We start from the raw sequence: 22,071 nt of genomic DNA, 5'->3' as shown, positions 1-22,071 counted from the left end.
AGTCATGAATCTGGACAACCCCAATAATTATCATTTTGTAGGTTCAAAATGTGTACTTTTTTTATTTGTTGAAAATAAAAACATTGAAATGATACATGTAAATGATCATGATAAAAAGTGCATGTATCAGAAGTGATAAAAGTTTGACAAGTACAGTTTTTAAATTAAAAAAAAATACTTAACATTGAAATAAATCATCCTGACAGGTCCAAAATTAAATTTCATTTGAATTTAAAAACAAAAATGTTGACATTTCCTTTAAACAGTGAGCAATGAAATTATTTTAAAAAGTAATATCAAAGTTCACAGTCTTCATTCATGTACAAGTGTATAACATATGTACAATACTTTTTTCTCCAAAGAATTAAAACATTATTAAATTTTGTATTCAGTTTTGAAAAGTCATATATATATTTGAATGAAATTTTACAGGCATATTGATCTTGATGGGCATCTATCAAGTGCCATAGTACAACTATATGGTATAGTAACAAATACTTGGCAAATGCAGGCATAAAAGATGTAATGCCAGTAAAAAGATATGAGAAAATCAAGCAATATCTACATACAAATTTTACGGAGGAAAATGTAGACAAATTGCACAAAATTAAACCCCTTATAAATGAAGTTTAAAAAACATGTATGAATGTGGTAAAACCTAAAACGAACCAAAGTATAGACGAGGGAATGATTGCATTCAAGCGGCGATTCAGCGCAAAACAATACTTGCCTTCCAAACCCATAAAGAGGGGTATTAAAGTGTTCATGAGGTGTGACAGCACATCTGGTAAGCCCTCATGAAATTATGATTATTTCACTGCATTTTGATATTTTTTATAATACATTTACACCTATACATTTGATACATAAAAATATGTACTAGTAAGATTTTTTTCATATTAACAAGTCAGATATATTTTTAAAGCATAATTTATTTAATACAGATTGATAAATCAATCATGAATATTCTTTACTAACAAAAAATATCTGCTCATTTTAATAAATAACATAAAATGGATTTATTTGTGATCAGATGTTACCACACACATATTTACTCCATGTCAATGTTTCTATAAATATCATTTTCTAGGTTTTTGTCACCAGTTCGACTTTTTGGGGTATCATGCCGTAACCAATCTTACCCAAGAGCTGAAGGGAAAGTACCATCACATATATATGGACAGTTTCTTTACCTCTATCCCATTAGCAAAAGATCTCCTAAGGTCAGGCATTTACACGAGTGGAACGATAAAAAAACAACAGTCCCCAGGTGAGTTAAAAAACATCCCTACGAAATTAAGACCATGGTCAGTTTGTAGATAAATAATCCGGGAATCTTGTCGCTATCGCCTGGATGGATAGTAGGATTGTCAACGTTTTGTCTACCAATGAATCTGTAAATCAGGTATTTTTTTACTTGAAATGTGTAATATGAACTGCAGTTAAATGTTATAAAGTATACATGTTGAAGAAAAACTTTTTTAATAAAAGCAAAGTACGTCATGTATGTAATTTGTACACTTTGTGTTTGTGGTATTTCGCCCAATCCCTTCGTACATGTACTTCAATAATTGAAAAGAATATTGAAATCTAATTTAGGTCTGCCATATTTTATTCTTTTATTTGTTCAATGAAATATTATTTTGAATAGCATATATATTACAGTTCTTTTTTACTTTATAGTGTTTACTTGCGTATATCTTAATTTGTAGATAGATGTCACTGACCGACGTCAGAAAATTGGCACGGTGTACCAAATTACTCGGCCAAATGTATTGACGACTTTCCAAAATAATTTCCGTGGGGTTGATTTATGTGACCAGCTTAGAGCGAAATATCCTGTTGGTAGATCGGTTAAAAAAGTGGTGGAAGTACATTATGAACTTTCTTTTGAACATTTGTATGATAAACGGCTTCATTCTATGCACCTCATATGACAATTAGCCAGGTCCACCAGCTCAAAGAAAGAAGAGGTGCACACAATTAGACTATAGGGTTAATTTAGCCATGCAGTTGATAAACGGATTTTCCTTTTCAAAAAGAGAAACATCTTCGCTTACTGTTTTCCCGCAATAACAGTAATAATTCTAACTTGCATCTCTACACCAAACTTTCTAGGAAGTGCGCAAATTGTAAATACTCCCCAAAACATGGAGAAAAACAGAGGAAAGATACTTTTTTTGGATGTAACTTGTGTAACAAACATTTTTGCAGTTTTAATTGTCACGGACAGTACCATGGACTTGTGGGAATCAATGTAACAGGAGAGTAATTATGTGTGTAATGAATAAAGTGTGTCCAAGTTGTATGTGAATATATTCAGGTGATTAAAAATCAAAATAAACAAATGTGAGTGATTGGTAATTTTTGAAAATATTATAGTTGAATATCCTGGAAAAGATTACAAAAACACGAATCAATAATTTACAATAATCTCCATTGGGTGATTATTTACACGTATTGGTATTCAATGAACTGTATAACTAAACACCCATTTCAATTGATTTTTTTCTCTTACAAAAAGATCCAAAAAGTCAACAAAATTTATTGTACATAGTCTTATGATGTGTTAAGAGTATGATAAAGATGTTAAAAAAAAAACTTCAGCGATGGATTCCTATTTTTCAGAAGAAATCAGTGGTGCTCCGCCGATAGGAGGAAAATACGACTCGGGGAAAAGGTAAAATAGTAAACGCGATTGTCCCCCTTTACAATTCTTGTACATCTAACACGCGGGCTTTGTTGTCCAAGTGTATTGAGAAAGTGAACACGAAAAAGAAACCAGGAAGTTTTTTTCCCCGCTATATTAAGCATTTTGAAATTCATTAAATGGATAATTAAAAAAACTATTTGGATTTGCAAAACAAAGAGCATTGAAATAGTAAGTGAGTTTAAATTTGGTTGAAATACATTTTAAATCGACGTCCAAGGGGATGGAACATGCGTAATTGAAAACGGGCACTTGTTACGTTCTGACGCTTGTGCTTCCTAATTGCACGTCGCAGAAATGCGGGTTTACGACGTAATAGTTGGCGAGAGGAAAACAAAATTCCTTTAATGATTCTGAAAGAGGGAAAGTGTTAAATTTCTAAACGAGCATTTCAGTCATACAATACAAACAAACTGCATTCATTTTTTAAATGATTAATTGTACGTCGTTAACATTTTGACGACATTTAATTTGCATATTAAAGAGTCAGTTTCTAAATTGACACCTTCATACAAATTAAATAAAAGTACAATTTTGAATCACATATGATAGAAAAAAAATATGTTGGGTCAGTTAAAGAATGAGAGATATTACAATTCCAAACTATTTTTTCCCTTTTATTTATACTTTCGTTTATATTTTTTATCATTTTTTTTACTTCTTTGCTGATGTAATATATATATTATCTTGAAAACACATCTACTCTACACTAAAAATACATCTATTTAAAATATTTTTTCTAAGCATGGCAATCAAGACATGAAGCACTAAAAGTACACTTAAACTTCCTAAGAATCATTCAATTAGTTATACAATATTATAATAAAACAACCTCAAAATCTCCCAAATGTTCACAAGTTCTGGTTTAACCTGTGTCACTTCACAACTGGAAGCCAAACATTTATCTATATTTGTCACTAATATCTTATGATATTGAACTGAAAAAAAAACATATAACAATCAACACTATGATTAAACTGTCCTTTTTAAAGCTGTTGTTCGAATGATATTTCCATCAATTGTTTAGTTCTGTAAAAAAATGGTGGCGGAAGTTATTTTTTTACATTAGAACGTTTTGAAAATGATGCTTCATATATCAACCAAATATAATGCACTTTAGTTAATTTTTGAAGACGCTATCCTATTTTAATCGTCCCTATTTTAGTTGGCCTCCTTATATGTAATTAGTAATATGGCAAAGTGCACGACAGTGCAATCATCAACATATCAAGTGAGAGATTGTCTGAAAGAGAAATCAAGTGAACAAATATTCTGGCGGAAATCAAAAGAATGCAATCCAGACGCACTCAACAAGAGAATAAACCAACCAAAACAATACATACACAGTAACATAAGTAAATGAGCAACTCGTACTCCACTAAAACTGGGAGGATGGACCAGATGCACCGGTAGGGTAAGTGTCGTCTGCTTTTCTAGAAACACCCGCCACGTTCCTCTTAAAAAGTCAATTGCAGTGTTGACGAAAGAGAAAAGGAAAGGAAAACTATGACACGTTGAACAAATCAGTTTTCATAATGCAGATGGTTACACCATAACAATCCAAGTAACAAGTGTATTGGTAGGACTGCAGACCCTCTTTGACAGCTCTGAGTATACAAGTCAAAAGTTTTGAAAGATGTTTAAAGGTACATATCCAGTATGAAATGTTGTTTGATTGGATTTTGCGGAGTTTAGAAATCAAGACTCTTTGGAAGAGAGACCAAAAGAGGACAGCACAGATTTATGGTTTTAGACTCTTCTTTGGAGATTGTTGTAGCAGTATAGGACTTATTACTCTTATAATTTTCTAAGTCTATCTCTGATAATAAACATTTGATGTAAGAGTATTGCAGACAAAGACAAACATGTTTTGGACTTTGTCTGCTGTTACGACAATATACTTGTCATGTATACTAGACATTGTTTTTGCTATAAATGCCAATACCGACAAAACACCGAGGTGTCATAGAGACATCAAAATCAAAATTGATTAATTAGAAACAGGGACAATTTGCGTACACAATGAAGCTATTAAAATTCAATAAAATCAAATATTGATATCTAAGGATGGACAAGTTTCATGCACGCACGTAAAAAATGCAGCACTTGCAATTTGAACTCCCACTAAAAACCATATGTGGCACCATGTGTCCCGAACTGGTTTGAACGTCGTTAAGCATAGTAATGGCTCTCGTCACAATGCAAATTTGTAAATTTTTAACTGATAATATCTTGTCTTGTAGGATAATTTACATTATACTTACCAGCGACTTTTTTCTTTAGAAATTTCCTGTCTAATCTCGTCTCGAACCTTGGTCAGTCGTTCTTCATATTCATTCCTCACCTTATTTATTTTGTCTGCTTGTTCCTTTTCCATTTCTTTTTGAAGTTTTAATTTCAGTTTCTTTTTGAAATCTTCTTGTTTTCTTTCATACATTTTAGCCATTTGATCCTTTATTTCTACTTCCCGTTGCTGTATGTGTCTTTCTGCTTCTTTGAAAACAGCATCGGAGTAGTATTTCATCTCATTTGCCTGCTTCAAAGATTCCACCATAGTAAGTAACAAAGTAATCTGTTCATTAGTATCATCACTGCTCAATTCGTTATTGAAAAGAACAATACGATTATCACATTGATCAAGGAACTTCCGAACAGACTTAGGGGCTTCTCTCAAAAAATCAGCAAGGCTTACACCCTCTTTTGCCAATTTGTCTCCGTGGGTGAAAACAATAATAACGAAACGCATCAAATCTTTATTAAAGAATTCTAAAAATTTCTTCATAGTTTTAATATCTTCATCTCTAAATCGATTGATATCCATAACGAACAAAATGGCATTCAAACCAGGTGCACCGAGATGGACACATCTTTTTATTTCTTTTTCGACAATTGCTGGTGTATCTTCAGTATCGAAGACACCAGGTGTATCAATTAACAAAACCGATTTTCCTTGAACTTCTACTTTTGCTTCTTGACAAATCTTCGTCATCGACGATGCTTTTATTCCAGATTTGAATAGTTTTTTTCCGCATATGGTATTAGCCGTTGAGCTTTTGCCAACTCCTGTTTTTCCCACAAATGCAATTCTTATCTCCTTCTCTTTTAAAAAAGATATAAACATTTGTGTATGAACTTAACAAATAAAAAAAGATAATTGCATGTAAACAGCATACATATTGCGCTCTTGTTCTGGTATGAAATTAGATAAATGAAATTATTTCGTCATATCTATGCGAGTAGTTTGCTATAAAATTTGAAACTGTATGTTTGTAGTTTTACATGTATACCAGAAAAATATTTATGCATGTTTTCTGCTCATCATATAGAACAATATTTTACAAGATAATTGTAATACATTTTAGTAATATTTTGAAGTATTTGAGGTTCTAAGCCCAGTATTTTAGAATTTCTTTTTGAACCTTTGAATTGATGATTTTCGAAAGGTGCCATGAATCAGTGTTCTGTAAATATTTACATGACTCTTAGAATGACTGGTTCGTAACCAGTAATACTAACCTAGCATTAATCTGCATCTTTTTAAAGCCGCTTCAGCTTCAAATGGAGATAAAACTACTTGGGCCATGTTCAGTAGTTAACAGTTGACTGAAATAAAAGCATAGAAAATTGATATAACACTATACATTATCAGATTCATTTTTATATCATGAATCTTAAGATCACTTTATACTTCAATGAAACTGCTCTAGATTGATATTTCAGCACAAAAGTGTCGTGAATTGCACCGAAAGAGTAGTGTCATTTCTAAACATAGAAAGTGTTATTTTTAACGCTTGATTGATCGATTAATAGCAGGCACCCCTTTTGCGGATATTGAATGCATTTTAGAACTATATCATGTCATAAAACCAACAAACACTGCTGAGTCGGAACTTTATTGTGCTAGTTAACAGATTGCAGCAGCCGAAACGCGCAATGTCATCCCATAAAATACATAATTTAGACTTCTAGCTTGCCATTCCATGTTTTATATGTACATGTACCACGTCCTTTATGTCTTTGCAGGGGTTCAAACACACGACCGCATTATAGATGATTAAGCTACTCTTAGACACCCGATGCTGTTTGTTGAACAGTTTGCAGAAGTAAAACAATTTGCACCCGACAGCAAGAAAAAAAACAACAACAAACAAAAAAAAACAAAAGAAACTTTAAAACGTTGAACAATATAGCGTCGTAATTGAGTTAAATTAAAATTTCTAAGTATTTTTTTTTTATTTTCATACATTGTAAAGAATATTACACTAAAAGTCCTAAAAAGTCATGTTTAATACATTTGTATTTACGAATGATGTATTTCTATAGACGACAACATTTGGTCAGGCTTTTGATTACCACCTACTTATGTATAATTGTTTGCTTTTCAACCACAATTTTCGAATATAATCATTTTCCTAACCATTCCGCAAACTTGATATCGATCGAATTTTAGTTTAAATTGTAGTCGTATTGAATAAAGTGTACACATCAATAGAAAGGTATTTAAACTTATCCTTTATATTGTAGAAACAGAGCATAATGTTACAAATTTGGAACTGATATGTGAGCCAGTTTATTTCTATAACTTCACAACGGAAAAATGTACATATATAACACCTCAGTTCTGTCAATGAACAATAAAATGAAATGCCTTAAAGAAACATTTTTTTTCATCACATACCGTCAAAATATATAAGAAAAATATCATAATTATTACGCTGTGTCTACTTATTCAAATAATAAACATATCAAGAAACTAATTCTTAATGATAAGATTTATTAATCAGAACGATTTGTTTTTAATTTGAGTTTTGCTGGATCGTTCCTTTACTCATGCTTTTACAGATTTAGTTTGTTGAAAACAGTAAATAAGGGAACCAATATCCCAGCGGAAGTCAAAATAATGTAATCTAGGGACAAAGACCAGGCATGGAAAACACACAAACACAACAAAGAACATAATACATCCAAAACCATTACATACAAAGTAAAAAAGGGTGAATGAGCAACTCGGATTCCCCTCAAAACTGGGAGCATGGACCAGGTGCACCGGTAAGGTAAGCTAAAAAAAAGTTTGGCAAATGTTGGAACAGTAAAATCATCTTGATTTATCCAAAAAAAACAAGTGCTTAAATCTTTCTGTAACAGTACAAACTGTCTGGTTCTTTATGGTATTTGTTTTTCACAATGAAAACAAATTGTTTATATCATTGAGGAAAAAACAAACAACATAAATAAACCAACGGTGAGAAACCAAAAGAATAACGAAAACATTTAATATCTTAACTGCACTATAATATAACGAACTACAGTTAGATGTTACTTGTATATACTTAGCTGATACGTCCTAATCAAAGAAGATACAAGGAAGCAATGGAAAAAGTAAGTCATCCAATATACGACGTCATTTGGGTGACCAAAAACGAAATTTAAATGCATAACAAAATTTACCACTTTTAAATTGTCCATATGGTTCTAATTCACTACACCTCCTTAAGTTTTTATTCTAACAATCATTAACACATGACTGGTCATAAGACTTTTAAACTTTTAGAAAAAATGTGCTTGTAAACCATGTTGAAATCAAACAAGGCCAAGAATATTAGTCAGAAAAGTATAATAAGACATGAATAAAATATCAGGATTTTAAAGAATACTTCAATTCGATTTTAGTGATAAATATATCTTAGAAATATCAACTTTTAGTCATCTATGTTTTAAAACTTGCAAGGTAAAAATAAATAATTTGTAGATGTGAGTGTTTACAAATACCGAAAGAGTAATCAAGGGAACCAAGGTTATAGCGGTAATCAAAAGAATGTAATCCAGGGACAAAGACCAGACATGGAAAACAGACATACCTAACAAAGAACATAAAGTAACTAAAATCATACATACAAAGTAACAAAAGTAAATGAGCACTCCAGTCGGACTCCACTAAAAACTGGGAGCATGGACCAGGTGCACCGGTAGGGTAAGCGTCCTCTGCTTTTCTAGAAACACCCGCCGAGTTGCTCATAAAAAGTCAAGTCCGGGGTAGATAAAAGAGGAAAGGAAAACTATGACCTGTTGAATAAATCAGTTTTCATGGTGCTGATGGATACACCATAACGATCCGCAAGTTCATGATGACGACCATAAAACTTTTGTAGTAATGACTCCAATCTTGTAGCAACATAACCCTGTTCCAGAAGCCTATTTGTTAGAGTTCTAGCGCGATACAAAAAGTCTGCGTAGTTTCGGAAAGCTCTGGCATAACGTAGGAGTTGTGATATGAACACTCCATACGCAGGAGCCGAAGGAATGTTGCCACAGATGAAAGGAAAGTTGACAATTCTGAATGAAAAGTCATCACGTTTGTCGTAAAGTTTGGTCAATAGTTTTCCTTTACCATCGAATTCTAAGTGTAGGTCAAGATATGAGGTTGACTTCCCAGTGTCTGTAGTATCTTTTATCTCAAGTTCTTTTGGGTAGATGCGATGTATTAAATTCCCGAAATTAGGATTGTTTTAAGATAATACGTCATCTATATAGCGGAAACTGAGATTGAAGGATCTAGCCCAACGATATTCTTTCTTTCTGATCAGATCAGCTATAAAGTCAGCCTCATAAGAGAGAAGAAATAGGTCAGCAAGTAAAGGAGCACAATTTGTTCCGATTGGAATGCCGACCGTTTGTTGAAAAACACGTCCACCACACTGGACAAATATGTTGTCGATTACAAATTCCAGCATTTTGTAAACATCTTCCTCTGTATATTTGGAAGATGATTTGGAATTATTTCTTACAAAGTATGAGGAATCTCTACCAAGAAATATATATTTGTATCTAGGTGTACCATCCTGTTTGGAAAAAACAACGATGTATAATGTTTTTAAGTCGGGATCTTAACTGAGTATGGGGAATAAAAGTATAGAGTGTTGCAAAATCATAGGTTTTAATGCTATCATATTCAGAAAATAGTCATGAACTGATTGTCTCCAAACGATCTTTCGAATTTTTCAGAATCCACATTGTATTAATACCACTACGGGAGTAACAAGTGTCGTGGTAGGACTGCAGACCCTCTTTGACAGTTGTGAGTATAGAAATTAAGTTTTAAAAGAGGTTTGGTGGTACATTATGCAGATCCAGCTATGCTATGAAACGTTGTTTGTATGGATTCTTGTGAAAATTAGGAATCCAGTACATAGACGGTAAATCTCAATCATCGTCCTTGGTAGAGAAACCAAAAGAGGATAGCAGAGATTTATGGTTTTCCACAATCTCTTCTTCGGAGAGAGTGATAGCAGTATAGGTCTTATCACTGCTATTATTTTCTACGTCTACCTCTGATAATAAACATTGGATATAAAACGTTTTGCAGACAAAAACAATGTTGTTTTGGGCTTTGTCTGCTGGTACGACAACATATTTTTCATGTATAGTAGACAATTTTTTGCTACATCGTGGTTTGTAGCCTTGGCACTTATTGACCTTCTTAAAACTTTCATTCCCTTCAAAATTAAAGACCTCATGGCCTTTTACAACTCTGACAGAGAATCAATGTCTTCTTGTTCTCGTTTTATCCATTTTCTTGCATAGTCCTCGACGGCATCCATAAGTACTTTAGAGTTATAATTCCAATTTATGGAGCGTGGTTCATGGTACTTGGGACCTTTAGAAAGGATATTACGAAGAGATTGTTTTTCGATAATGGTTAAATCTCCCGTAACGACGTGACCAGATGGACCATATTTGAGTGGAGAGTTTTTGCAAGAACAGTCAGTTGGTTTAGCCTTGAAGTCCTCAATCTGGAGGTTCTGCAATAGCCTTTTATAATTGAAAATTTTGGATGCGATGGGTGAAATATAGGAATATGAAATAATTGGTATGGATTTGTCTTTGAAATATGGGGGAATTTTGTTGGTAACGTTTTTGTGATGGAGGATGTTAGCCAAATTAACTGCATCTATATCTTTGTTGACAAACGGTAGTGGAAGAAATGATTTGCAATATTCATTTGATATTTTTTTAAGATTAATGTACTAAAGTACAAATAATGTAACATGACAACTTTCCCTCTGGCTACAAACAAGTTCGTGCAGTCCTGAGTTATTTGTTTATATATGCAATCAGTATATTCATGTAGGTAAGTATTCGTTATCTAGTGACCATACAATTTTAATCTGAAGTGTATGTGCGTGTTTTTTTCAATCAAAATGGTGGGGTTGTTGTCGCTTTAACATCTGCATCTTACCTATTCTCGTTATATTTATTGTTGATTTACAACAAGTGAACAACGTGAAGAATGAAATGAAATACCCCTCCCCCCGAACGTTTACTTGAATGTCTACAAACATGGTCACTTCCAAGTAGATATTCAATGAACCAGGAACAACAGTGAACTTTAACGATTAGGTATATTTTAATAGATTACCTCTAACTTTACATTTACCTTCACAATTAAGTTCTTGTTCAAGTGAGTTTTCAAGTTCAAGTTCTATGAACTAAGAACTATGAAACGAAACAGGATTCAAATTACTAGCTAAGACACGGTAACGAAATGTCTGTGATCATTTTATCCCATCCATAAACAAAAGTATTTTACCAATAATATAACGCGATCCGTATTAGGAAAATATGCATAGATTCCTATTAAGGCAATGGAAATGCTTACAAAAAACCTTGATTAAAAATATTTTGTCAGTTTCATATCTTGATTGTGTTTGTTGTATGAAATCGGCTTAACCGTAAAATGCAATCAAAATTGTCTTAAATCAGTGTCTGAAAAATTCCATACGCTGTTAGAACTGTCAAATTTACGAAGCAAAATGTCCGTTGTTTCGAACTCGTACCGCTCTGTGGCAACACTTCGTAATTACTCGGCAAGATAGGCTATGTACAATATAGTTTTTGTTGGCCTGGTCATTCCTTCTTGTAGGCTAAATCTGAGATTGTAACTTAGTCAAGCTTACTTCGTGCTTTTTGTAGGATATAGGATAAAATTGACGATACACACCACATTATATAAATACCATACAAACGTCTCAAATTGTATATGTCTATAAAGATGGTAGATTGTAAATAGAAATACAGTACTTAAACATTAAGTTCAACTTTAGTTAATATACTTTTTTAATACATGGAAATAAACAATTAAATCAATGTAAATCAAAACTCGGAACTTGAGAAAACTTGAACTTTTCCCGCTTGGCTTGACATGTATAAACACACAGGCCCCCACAATATGAATTTCGGTGAGGGAACGACCAAATTTGCAGCGCAAATTTGCAACCTCGCATCGATTCTAGAGCTGGTGTTTATAATATATCTATGCATCCTTGTATAAACATACTATCTTGATCCTCGCCGTGCATATTATTGATCTACATGGTAATGTACTAGTAAGTAAGAGAGTAGAGTTGCCTCTCCCCATTGGACTTCTTATATGTATTGCTACGCCCTCACGGGTGTGTAGATATATTTCAAGCGCAAGTGTATGGTAAAATGGTATTTCACTGGTAGCGTGGCCTTTAAAGTATTTCGATACACTTGTTCTTAATACACAACTCAACAGAATTTCAACTTATAAATAACATTTATTAATCTCTCAGGAGTCAATAATTTAATACATACAATATAATGTTAAAACCCTACCACTGAACGCTAAACTATAAATGGAGGTATCCCCCCCCAATATGATACGGGCTGCTAGGTTCTATAGGTTATGTCAATGTCAGGTCGTAGTAAAAATATTTACTACTAAAAATACAGGGGCATACCACGGGTGTTGTTCTCCTGGCGAGCTGGTAGCGCTCAGTGGTCAAAATCGAGCTGAGTAGTACTAACTGCTCTTAGAATAATTCTGCCATGATTAATTTCATGACGCCGGCCCACAGTTTATATATAACTGCCCCACTTGTTGGAATGTTCGGCCCACTTTCAGGAATGTGGTGATTCGACTAATATCATTGGTTTATCCTTGTGGGCCTCCAAACAATATATTTGGTTACGAAATCTCTTCATTCCCACGAAATTCTAAATTCTCCTAACCAATTACGTCCGGTCTGCCAAATATAAACATGGTTGACATAGAGGGGAAAAATATAATAACGGGATGGAAAAGAAGGAAGACGGGACCCACTACAGCCTATAATTCAGGGAAATAAGCCCATAACAATCATATCCCTTAGCAGAATATATGAACATAATGACAGGTGAGAAATATGAATAAATAGACGAAATAAAGCTGGGGACTGGTCGACAGCCAGGGACTGACTGGACACGAGGGATGCAACAATGAGAACGAACTCTGTCTTGACCCTTAGAAAACATTCCCATAATAATCCCAATACAATAATACAAATGCAATCATATAACTGTGTTTAATTTATCCATATCGAGCATGAATTCACTCAGACGGACACGAACAAACAAGAAAAAAGGAACCTAGGTGACACTCAAAAATATATCTTCCATTATAAACCTACTGACCTAAACCCTATTTTGTTACGGTATTATATACTCGGTGTGGCTCTTTATGTATACTGTTGCAGATCCTCTATTGTCTTGCTCGATCTCATCAGAGGTTGTCTTATTCAGTTACATCGTGTGCTAATGATCGCGGTCTAGATTTACTTACGAAGATGTATCACTCGGTTAACGAAAGCCTAATTTTTATAGCCTATTTGGCCGATTGTCTAGAGCGTTGAACTTAGTGCAGACGGTGTCGCCATAGATGTCAGAGAACAGATGGGTTCGAATCCCGTTGAGGGAGAGACTTAAACTTGCATTGCAAATTTGCAACCTAGCATCGATTCTAGAGTTTGGGTGTAGTTTAGACTTTATTATATATATATATATATATATATATATATATATATATATATATATATATATATATATATATGTTTGCATCCTAGTATTAACATACCATTAAACATTAATTGTAGGAGTATTTTACATGGGGTCATCCACGACTTTAATGAAATACTTCATTGCGACTTCATGAAGGTATATGTAAACAGGACTCTATAGTTCTGCTATTTGGTATATCTTAATTCACTATTGCCACTATTCCTTTACCTGATTTCCCATGCATTTTTGCCACGTACGTAGTATACGCATTTAAAGTTTAAAGTGTAAACTATTGAAATGATGAGTTTCTTATGTTACGTTTTATACGTAACTTGTTTTTTTTTCACATGGACGTGTTTACATACTAACGATATAGTACAAATATGGGGTAAACTTCCCATTAGATTGTGTATTGGGCTAAACATATTCTTGGTAATTGGGCAATGGGCTGCAGGGCATAAGCCTAGGGGTATAGGGGGCAATGTCAAATGGATCAAAGGAACTCAAAAATTGGTATAAATATACCACACTCTGAAGATACACTTTTTTTTATTCAACAATTAATGCAAGATATTAAACTGTACTGCTTAGCAATAATATTGACAGATCCGTACACAAAACGCATTATATGTTAATCCTGACAAAATCGTTTTCATTTTTATCCAATTTTCCTACTGCAATACCTAAATACATGTGATACATGTAATAGAAAAAATGAAAATATTCATTTATAAAATCGTATGCGTTCTACCACTTCAATATTATAATTATCAATTATATCCGGTTAAATCAATAATGCCTTACTCATCTGATTTGCGTTCTAGATATCCAGAGTCTTTCAATTTGAATATCTTAAAATAATAAAGATTCTGTTTATAGTTGTTACAACTATATTGTAATTGTCCTTGTTTTGAGAAATGTTCTTTCCATGAAATACCTGGTAACCGTAGTAATATGCAACTCGCAGATAAAGACTGTCATGGATTTAAATAAAGTCATCGTGTCAAAAAATCAATTTACCTGCTTTAAATTTTGTCTATTAGTAGAAAGATTAAAAACCCGTACTGACGGTATTTCCTACGTCGAACACAAACTTAAGACATAAAAAGTTAATTTAATGTGTTTATAAATACAAGAACCAGGAAGTACACTAAAATGAAAGATGCACAATATTATAAAGTTTTTGTGTATATTTCATTAAATTTCATTCGGCCCTGTAACTGATCAGAAATGAGAAAATGAAAAAAGGAAGAATGGACGTAAAGAATATATACTCCAACTCTGTACAGTTTTAAATAAAGGAACTTCAACATACATATACACTGTATCGTCTCACACGGAGTCATGCCAAAATTTCGATTTTTCCACGATGTATTTCCATAAATAAAGACTTTCAAGAGACATGCATTTGATGAAAACTGCAAAAATCTCCCTTTTCAACTATTAAGTGTAGCGTCTGCTATCGTATTTTTACCTACATACCAACATGACTCTTTTTTTAATGACCACTCTACAGTATATCAATTAAAGATATTTTCGGACCTCACAAAATTAATCACACTGAAAACTCAGTTCGATATTTTATAATGAATAGATATTCAAAAAGCAGTTTTGTGCAATTTCGAATAAAACAAGTTATGGCGTTGAGTGAATATTATAAGGTTAAGCAGTTATAATATTTTTTCTGTGTAGTACTACTTTTTTTCTGACTCAAAGTTCATTAAAAAACTGAATTTGGTTATCTTTCCCGGTCTTTTCTTATAAGTGTCTTTTGTATCTGAAAATAAATAAGCGGAATAAGGTATATTTTGTGATGCAATTATACCACAACATTGAGGAGAATGCACAGTATTCTCTGTGTAATTCTATGAATACTATTTTCGTGCCAGTACGAATATTTACTAAAGATATGAATAAATATGTGTAAGTGCACCCAGTAATAGTGTAGTGTCTAAAGCTCTATGTAAAAAATTGCAACTAATGGTAACTACGAGGTTACTAAGTAATTAATTATAGTTATAATATATGATATTTTTGGGAAAGAAAAATCAAGGGAATCAAGGTTAAAGCGGCAATCAAAAGAATGCAATCCAGGGGAAAAGACCAGACATGGGGAACATATACACACAACAAAGAACATAAAGTAATTAAAATCGTACATACAAAGTAACAAAAGCAAATGAGCAACTCGGACTCCACTAAAAGCGGGGAGCATGTACCAGGTGCACCGGTAGGGTAAAGTAGGGTTTATATTTAGGTTAGTAGTATATATGGAGGATGTCAATTCGAAATGTTTCAATTTCAATACAATTTAGGGAGTAGTTTTAGTCTTGCATAGTACTTAAAAAAACACGGTGCAATACATGTATATGTACCCCATTAATTGCGTTCCAAAATGGTGGAATAATGCAAGTTTAAAATTATCAAATCCCCAGTGCTGGTGGTGTATACTTTTAGATAAGCAATACTGTACCTGAAAATGTAACATACATTCATGATTTATTCCCGTCAAAGCACATGCGCAAATATATATCGTAAATAACAACATACATGAGATGAAAAAGGGGCAATCACATCAGAGTATATAAGTTTGTGAAGGTTCCTATCAAACTGAAATATAAAAGACTAATCAACTTAAAGAAGGGTCGGAAAAATTCTGTCAAATTTGATCCTCTATCCTACATAACAACACCTAGATGTACTGTCCCGTACTACCATACATCGTGTACTAAGTTACAGCCCTAGATTAATCATACGAGGAGGAATGACCCGGCCAGCGAAAGCTATATTTTATATAGCCTAGCTGGCCGAGTGGTCTAGGGCGCTGGACTTCGTGCAGGCGGTGTTGCCATAGATGACAGTTGACAGTTTGACAGCTTTAACATCGTTGGGAATGTTTCACACCATATATATATAAACGTCTAAATATGTTTAACATCACCAGAAGATGGTAAAATTTAAATTGAATCTTTCGGATAACAGTTATCCTTCCTCAGCATAAAACTCATAAAACTATATGAGCATAAAACTCACAAAACTTAACGAGCATAAAACTCACAAAGTTCATGATCAAAACAGATTCAGAAGCTAAATAGCGTGCGCTGTGGGTGATTGTACCTTTATCAAAGGCTCACATAAGCATCTGATGAGGAGCCTGAATGAAAATAACAAAGAGGGTCTTTTTATCAAAGTTACAATTAACTGTGGAAGACAATTTAAAAAATTAATAAAAAGTTCAAATATAGTAGTACGGCGTATTGATGTATAATAGCAAGTAGTGCTGTACCAGCCTTAGATCCAAGACCTAAAAATGAATTATTTTTTCTCGTTAATTCCATCTGGAGAAGTTGTTTGCAATTCACCCATGAAATTTCTGACACTAAAATCACATTTTTGGATACTACTACGTTTGTAAAAGACGGGGAAATGTCCATGGATCTTCACAGCAAACCAACTGATAGTCACCAATACTTATCTCCCAATAGTTGTCATCCAAAATATTGTACTAAAAGCATCCCATACAGTCAGACACTTCGAATTCGGCGTATTTGTTCTTCTGACGATAACACCAACAAACGTCTAGATGAACTCCGTGGTCATTTGTTATCGCGTGGCTATAAATCAACAGATATAGATCGGGGATTTGAACGTGTTAACAAAATCAGCCGTAAAGATATCCTCGAGTACAAACCTAAGACAAAAAACAAAAGGGTCCCTTTTGTACTTACGTACCATCCAGCCTTTGGGAAACTCTCGCAGTTACTGCATTCAAATTGAAAAGACATTCAAAAACATCCCAAGCTCTCCAAGCTCTTTCCGGGGGCCCCGGTCCTGGCATTCCGTAGACCGAGAAGCCTAAGAGATGCCCTAGTAAGGACAGAGATTTCATCTCAGTCTAAACAAAATACAACGGGCCAGTGTCGACCATGTGGAGATAAGAGATGTAAGACTTGCACCCAGATGATGCACACCAAAATTTTTAAAAGCTACTGCACTGGAAAGGAATTTGCCATTTTTTGCGACGTAATTTGCAAAACCGAAAATACCATATACCTTCTCCAGTGCCGATGTGGTATGCAGTACGTTGGCGAAACAGAACAACCTTTCAACAGGCGTATGAATGGTCATCGCAGTGACTACAAATGCAAACCAGACCTCCCTCTGAGTCGCCATCTTAGATCTGCCGGACACACCCAGGAGGATCTCCACATTATTGTTGTGACGATCATAGAACATAATAAAAACTGGTCAAAATGTAAAAGAGTATCTCGGGAAAACTTTTGGATGAAGAAATTGCAAACAACTTCTCCAGATGGAATTAACGAGAAAAAATAATTCATTTTTGGTCTTGGATCTAAGGCTGGTACAGCACTACTTGCTATTATACATCAATACGCCGTACTACTATATTTGAACTTTTTATTAATTTTTTAAATTGTCTTCCACAGTTAATTTTAACTTTGATAAAAAGACCCTCTTTGTTATTTTCATTCAGGCTCCTCATCAGATGCTTATGTGAGCTTTTGATAAAGGTACAATCACCCACAGCGCACGCTATTCAGCTTCTGAATCTGTTTTGATCTTGAACTTTGTGAGTTTTATGCTCGTTAAGTTTTGTGAGTTTTATGCTCATATAGTTTTATGAGTTTTATGCTGAGGAAGGATAACTGTTATCCGAGATATTCAATTTAAATTTTACCATCTTCTGGTGATGTTAAACATATTTAGACGTTTATTTTATTTATTGTTATGTTTCGCATCGTTTTTAAATATGTTTAACATCACCAGAAGGTGGTAAACTTTAAATTGAATATTTCGAATAACAGATATCCTTCCTCAGCATAAAACTCATGAGTTTTTTATGCTGAGGAAGGATATCCGTTATCCGATATATTCAATTTAAATTTCACCATCTTCTGGTGACGTTAAACATATTTAGACGTTTATTTGTTACAGCAGTACGAGTTCGAGTCCCGCGGAGGGAACGACCAAAAATTTGCATCGCAAATTTGACAGTTCTAACATCGATGGGAATTTATCAGACCTTACTATACGTTTATATATCTTCCCTGTATCAATTTGATCCGATGGAGCAGTGTAGCAAATAGAGTCGTCACATTCTGAGACGTTATTGTAATGTTCTCAATTACAATTTTGATATTTTTCCCTTGTCCCAATAGGTATTGTTTAGTTATATTTTCATTGGTTATATCTAACATTTGACATATTTAGATGTTCTAATAATTAACCTATTCCTATGTCCTATTTCATGACCCTAGGGTACGCTTGATTTCTATTTTGGATATTGTATTTTTACTTTCATTATTGAGTCATTTCCTGTTTCCGGGTTTGAGATTACATGTGAACCACATAAGTCAGAGCATTGAACCAATGCGTTTTCCATCGAGATTTTTTGAGTCAATCTTTTCATGACAGACCACTATGTTAGTCTTATTATTATCTTTAATGCTTATATTTTATAGTTGCATACATATTTTTGATGGGAAAAGAGAAATTAATGATATTTTTTACACAATTGGCACACATGTTGTTTTCTTACATTTTGCCTAGATAAGCCATGCCTTTATAGTTTATGATAGGTATTTTGAGTTGTTTTCATTCCACTTGCAGTATTAATGATATTGTGACGTAAAATATGATATATCATAATTATTTATGCATCCCACATTCCCTTCACCAGTTTTGAGATATTTTGAGATACTTTGAGGGGGAGACTTTCCTTTTTGAAAAATTGATCTTACCCCTGCACCATAAAGGGAGATAATTCAAGTTTATTTCATAACACTTTTCTTTAAAATATTGTATGATGTATTATTTGTTATCTGTATTTTGATTCTGATAAATATCTTTGATATTTTGAATGTATGATAATTTTGATTGGACAATTATTTAGGAAAATCCTTTTTTGTATATTTTAAGCTTTTTACCACACATTATGTGCATTCATCAAAAAAACGTGAACTCAAATGTTTTTTGATTGAGGCCCATAGATGGTTATCTATCTGTCTGTACCTGTCTGACTACGAGGCGGAATAGTAAAAAGATACCGGATTTATGTCAGAGAAGAGATTACGCAGAAAAACTGCCAAAGGTAAAGCCATGTTCGAAGAACAGAGAGAAGACTTTGAAGGTAAAATGTGACAGTTTATGGAACGAAATCGAAAATTTGATTCTGAAAGTGCCATCATTAGATGCAATAGACGATATAAGACAATTTCAAAAAGATCTTGTACAAAAACTTTTGTAGAAGATCAGAGGAATATAAAGGTTTCCTTCAAAGAACAAACACTAGTGAATCTCAGCAGTTTTTGGTTGATCATAATGACAATTTCAAAAGGTGTAATGAAACTTTTCGAAAAGTAATTTTAGAAATCAAGAATAAGAAGTTAGACATGGTAGAGAGAATGTCAGAAATTAGTGGATCATCCTTGGGTACTACAGCAAGTCATAAAAGAGCAAGGGCTGAATCCGAAAAGGTACGCTTAGAATACATTAAAAAAGAAAAGCGAACTCTTGAAGCAAAAAGCAGCCTTAGAGGCAGATATCATTGTAATAAAACAGGAAAGTAAAGTAGCAGCAGCCGAAACAGAAGCACGCATTCTAGAACAAGGTGATGAGGAACAAAAAGATGTATTCTCCAATCTTGGTGATACAAAACAAAAAGACACTTATGAATATGTGCAAAATCTCAAGTCTTAAGCGTCTTATGTTGGTTAAAAGTTCGTTATCGGGTCTAATGTTCTTGTCTAGTTGTTATCCTTAGATTATAATTACCATTCTAATCGTTTTTGTATGAAATATCTGATACCTGAGTTCTTTATTAAAGAAAAAATTGATGTTTTATTTAGGAATTATTGTGTTATGCATAATATGATGAAGGTGAAACCTTTAAACGCTCCCGAAGAAAACATTAATAAAAAACAACTTCGATAATTTTTGTCAGGTCTGATTTGATATTTCATACTTATAACCTTCAAGTATGACAAACTTTGTAATTGTAATGATATATATTTGTCCTAAAGCATTTTACTGATTGTCGTGGTCTGATATGTCTATTGGGCGATATGTCCGGCATTCATAAGGCATTATTGCTTGTGATGGTCCGAAATGTCTTTGGATCGAATTGTCCGACACTGGTTAACATTATGGTTCTTATATTTGTGAAACGTCTTCTAAGATATCTTTTGTTGCATTTAGTTTCGTTTCATTCTGTTCATTTTGTATAGTTAAATTATGTTTTTAATAACGATTTCATTTATTTTATCGAATAGATTCGTTTCGATTCTTTCTTTTTTTTTAAATTCCTATTTCAAATGTTTAAATTAAGTATTTCAGCTTTCTTTTTTCCCGAAGTATAGAAAATATTTTATGTCACCTTAAATCGTCTGAAATATATTATTAAGATTTAGAACACATCCATTTTAAATGCAATCTAGTAGCGAATTGTTTCACAATTTTTCATTTTCCTAATTGTCATCACATTGAACGTAAAATTGGTACCAGAAAGTTACAAATTAGGCGTATTTGTTTTCCTTTATGAACTCGGGAGTTTTCGATATTGATGAAGTTAAATGATATTTTTGTAAATGTAAGCTTATGCCACTTTATTCATCTCCTTTCCAGAAATAAAAAAGATTTATTTCGTGATAATAACATTCATATTGCATATTATCGCAGGGATCATTTCAGTGTCGGAAGGAGAAACGTGTTCAGGTTAGCATTGAATAGCACTACAGCTAAACCGAACCCCTTTTTGAATGTATGTTTGGTATATACTGTTGTTTGGTTTACACAGGTTCATAATACATTTTAACTCCTAAAAAGGGACCTTAAAGAGTATCTGATATAGTTACTTGTTCGGTTTATTCAGGATTCAGTTTAGGCAGGTATTACTGTATAATGTTTACCACAAAACAATCAAAAGAAATGGTTCAATGTTAACTGCTCCTGGCCAAAGCTCCACATTTTCTGCGTAGTCTGAGTTGCTTATTTACTTTTGTTGCTTTGTAAGTGTCATTTTGGTTATTCTTTGTTCTTTTTTTTTCTGTGTTTCTGTTTTCTCAGTCTGGTCTTTGTCCTTAAATACATTATATTGATATCCGCTAGCATTATGTTCCCTTGATGACTCCTTTACTAGTTTTGCAATTAGTGCAGATATAGATATTCTACTCATGAAATCAACGATAAATAAAGTGGATGACATTTTTTACCGTGTCATAGTTGTCCTTTTCTCTTTCGTCTGCCCCGGACTTGACTTTTTATGAGCAACTCTAGAAAGGCAGTTGACGCTTACCCTACGGGTGCACTTGGTCCATGCTCCCAGTTTTTCGTGTTACTCATTTGCTTCTGTTTCGATGCATGTATCATTTTAGTAAATGTATGTTTTTTGTTGTGTTTGCCTGTTTTCCATGTCTGGTATTTATCCCTAGATTACATTCTTTTGACTTCCACTAGAGTATTGGTTCCCTTGATTACTTCTTCAAGCTTTGATACACTATTTTTGG

At 33.4% G+C, this 22,071-nt stretch overlaps 1 protein-coding gene across 3 annotated transcripts; it reads right to left on the bottom strand.

Annotated features, from left to right (window-relative positions):
- Positions 1–3,128: 3,128 nt before the first annotated feature.
- LOC148610234 (GTPase IMAP family member 7-like) lies at positions 3,129–8,211 on the bottom strand. Of its 3 annotated transcripts, none has more exons than XM_088542480.1 (4): positions 8,159–8,211; positions 6,227–6,313; positions 4,975–5,809; positions 3,129–3,648 (listed from the first exon to the last, which is right to left on the bottom strand). In XM_088542480.1, exons 2-4 carry the CDS (start codon positions 6,291–6,293, stop codon positions 3,636–3,638), a joined length of 915 nt encoding a protein of 304 aa, XP_088398606.1. In that variant the 5' UTR covers positions 6,294–6,313; positions 8,159–8,211; the 3' UTR covers positions 3,129–3,635. The 3 variants fall into 3 exon arrangements, with proteins under 3 accessions (XP_088398606.1, XP_088398604.1, XP_088398605.1); XM_088542478.1 differs by lacking the exon at positions 8,159–8,211 and adding an exon at positions 8,031–8,147; XM_088542479.1 differs by lacking the exon at positions 8,159–8,211 and adding an exon at positions 8,041–8,147.
- Between the last annotated feature and the right edge of the window lie 13,860 nt (positions 8,212–22,071).

The sequence above is a fragment of the Perna viridis genome, chromosome 8 (genome assembly GCF_037379345.1).
Source record: "Perna viridis isolate PV_CMFRI_1.1 ecotype Kerala chromosome 8, ASM3737934v1, whole genome shotgun sequence".
In the NCBI taxonomy this organism is placed as follows: domain Eukaryota; kingdom Metazoa; phylum Mollusca; class Bivalvia; order Mytilida; family Mytilidae; genus Perna; species Perna viridis.
The sequence above is the reverse complement of the archived record's forward strand: the minus strand, read 5'-3'. Positions and strand labels throughout refer to the sequence as shown.

Coding starts and splice junctions, on each gene's coding strand:
- LOC148610234 (XM_088542480.1), bottom strand. CDS start 6,293: ATGGCCCAAGTAGTTTTATCTCCATTTGAAGCTGAAGCGGCTTTAAAA. Junction 5,810..6,226: donor AAGATGCAGATTAATGCTAG/GTTAGTATTACT, acceptor CTTTTTTAAAAG/AGAAGGAGATAAGAATTGCA.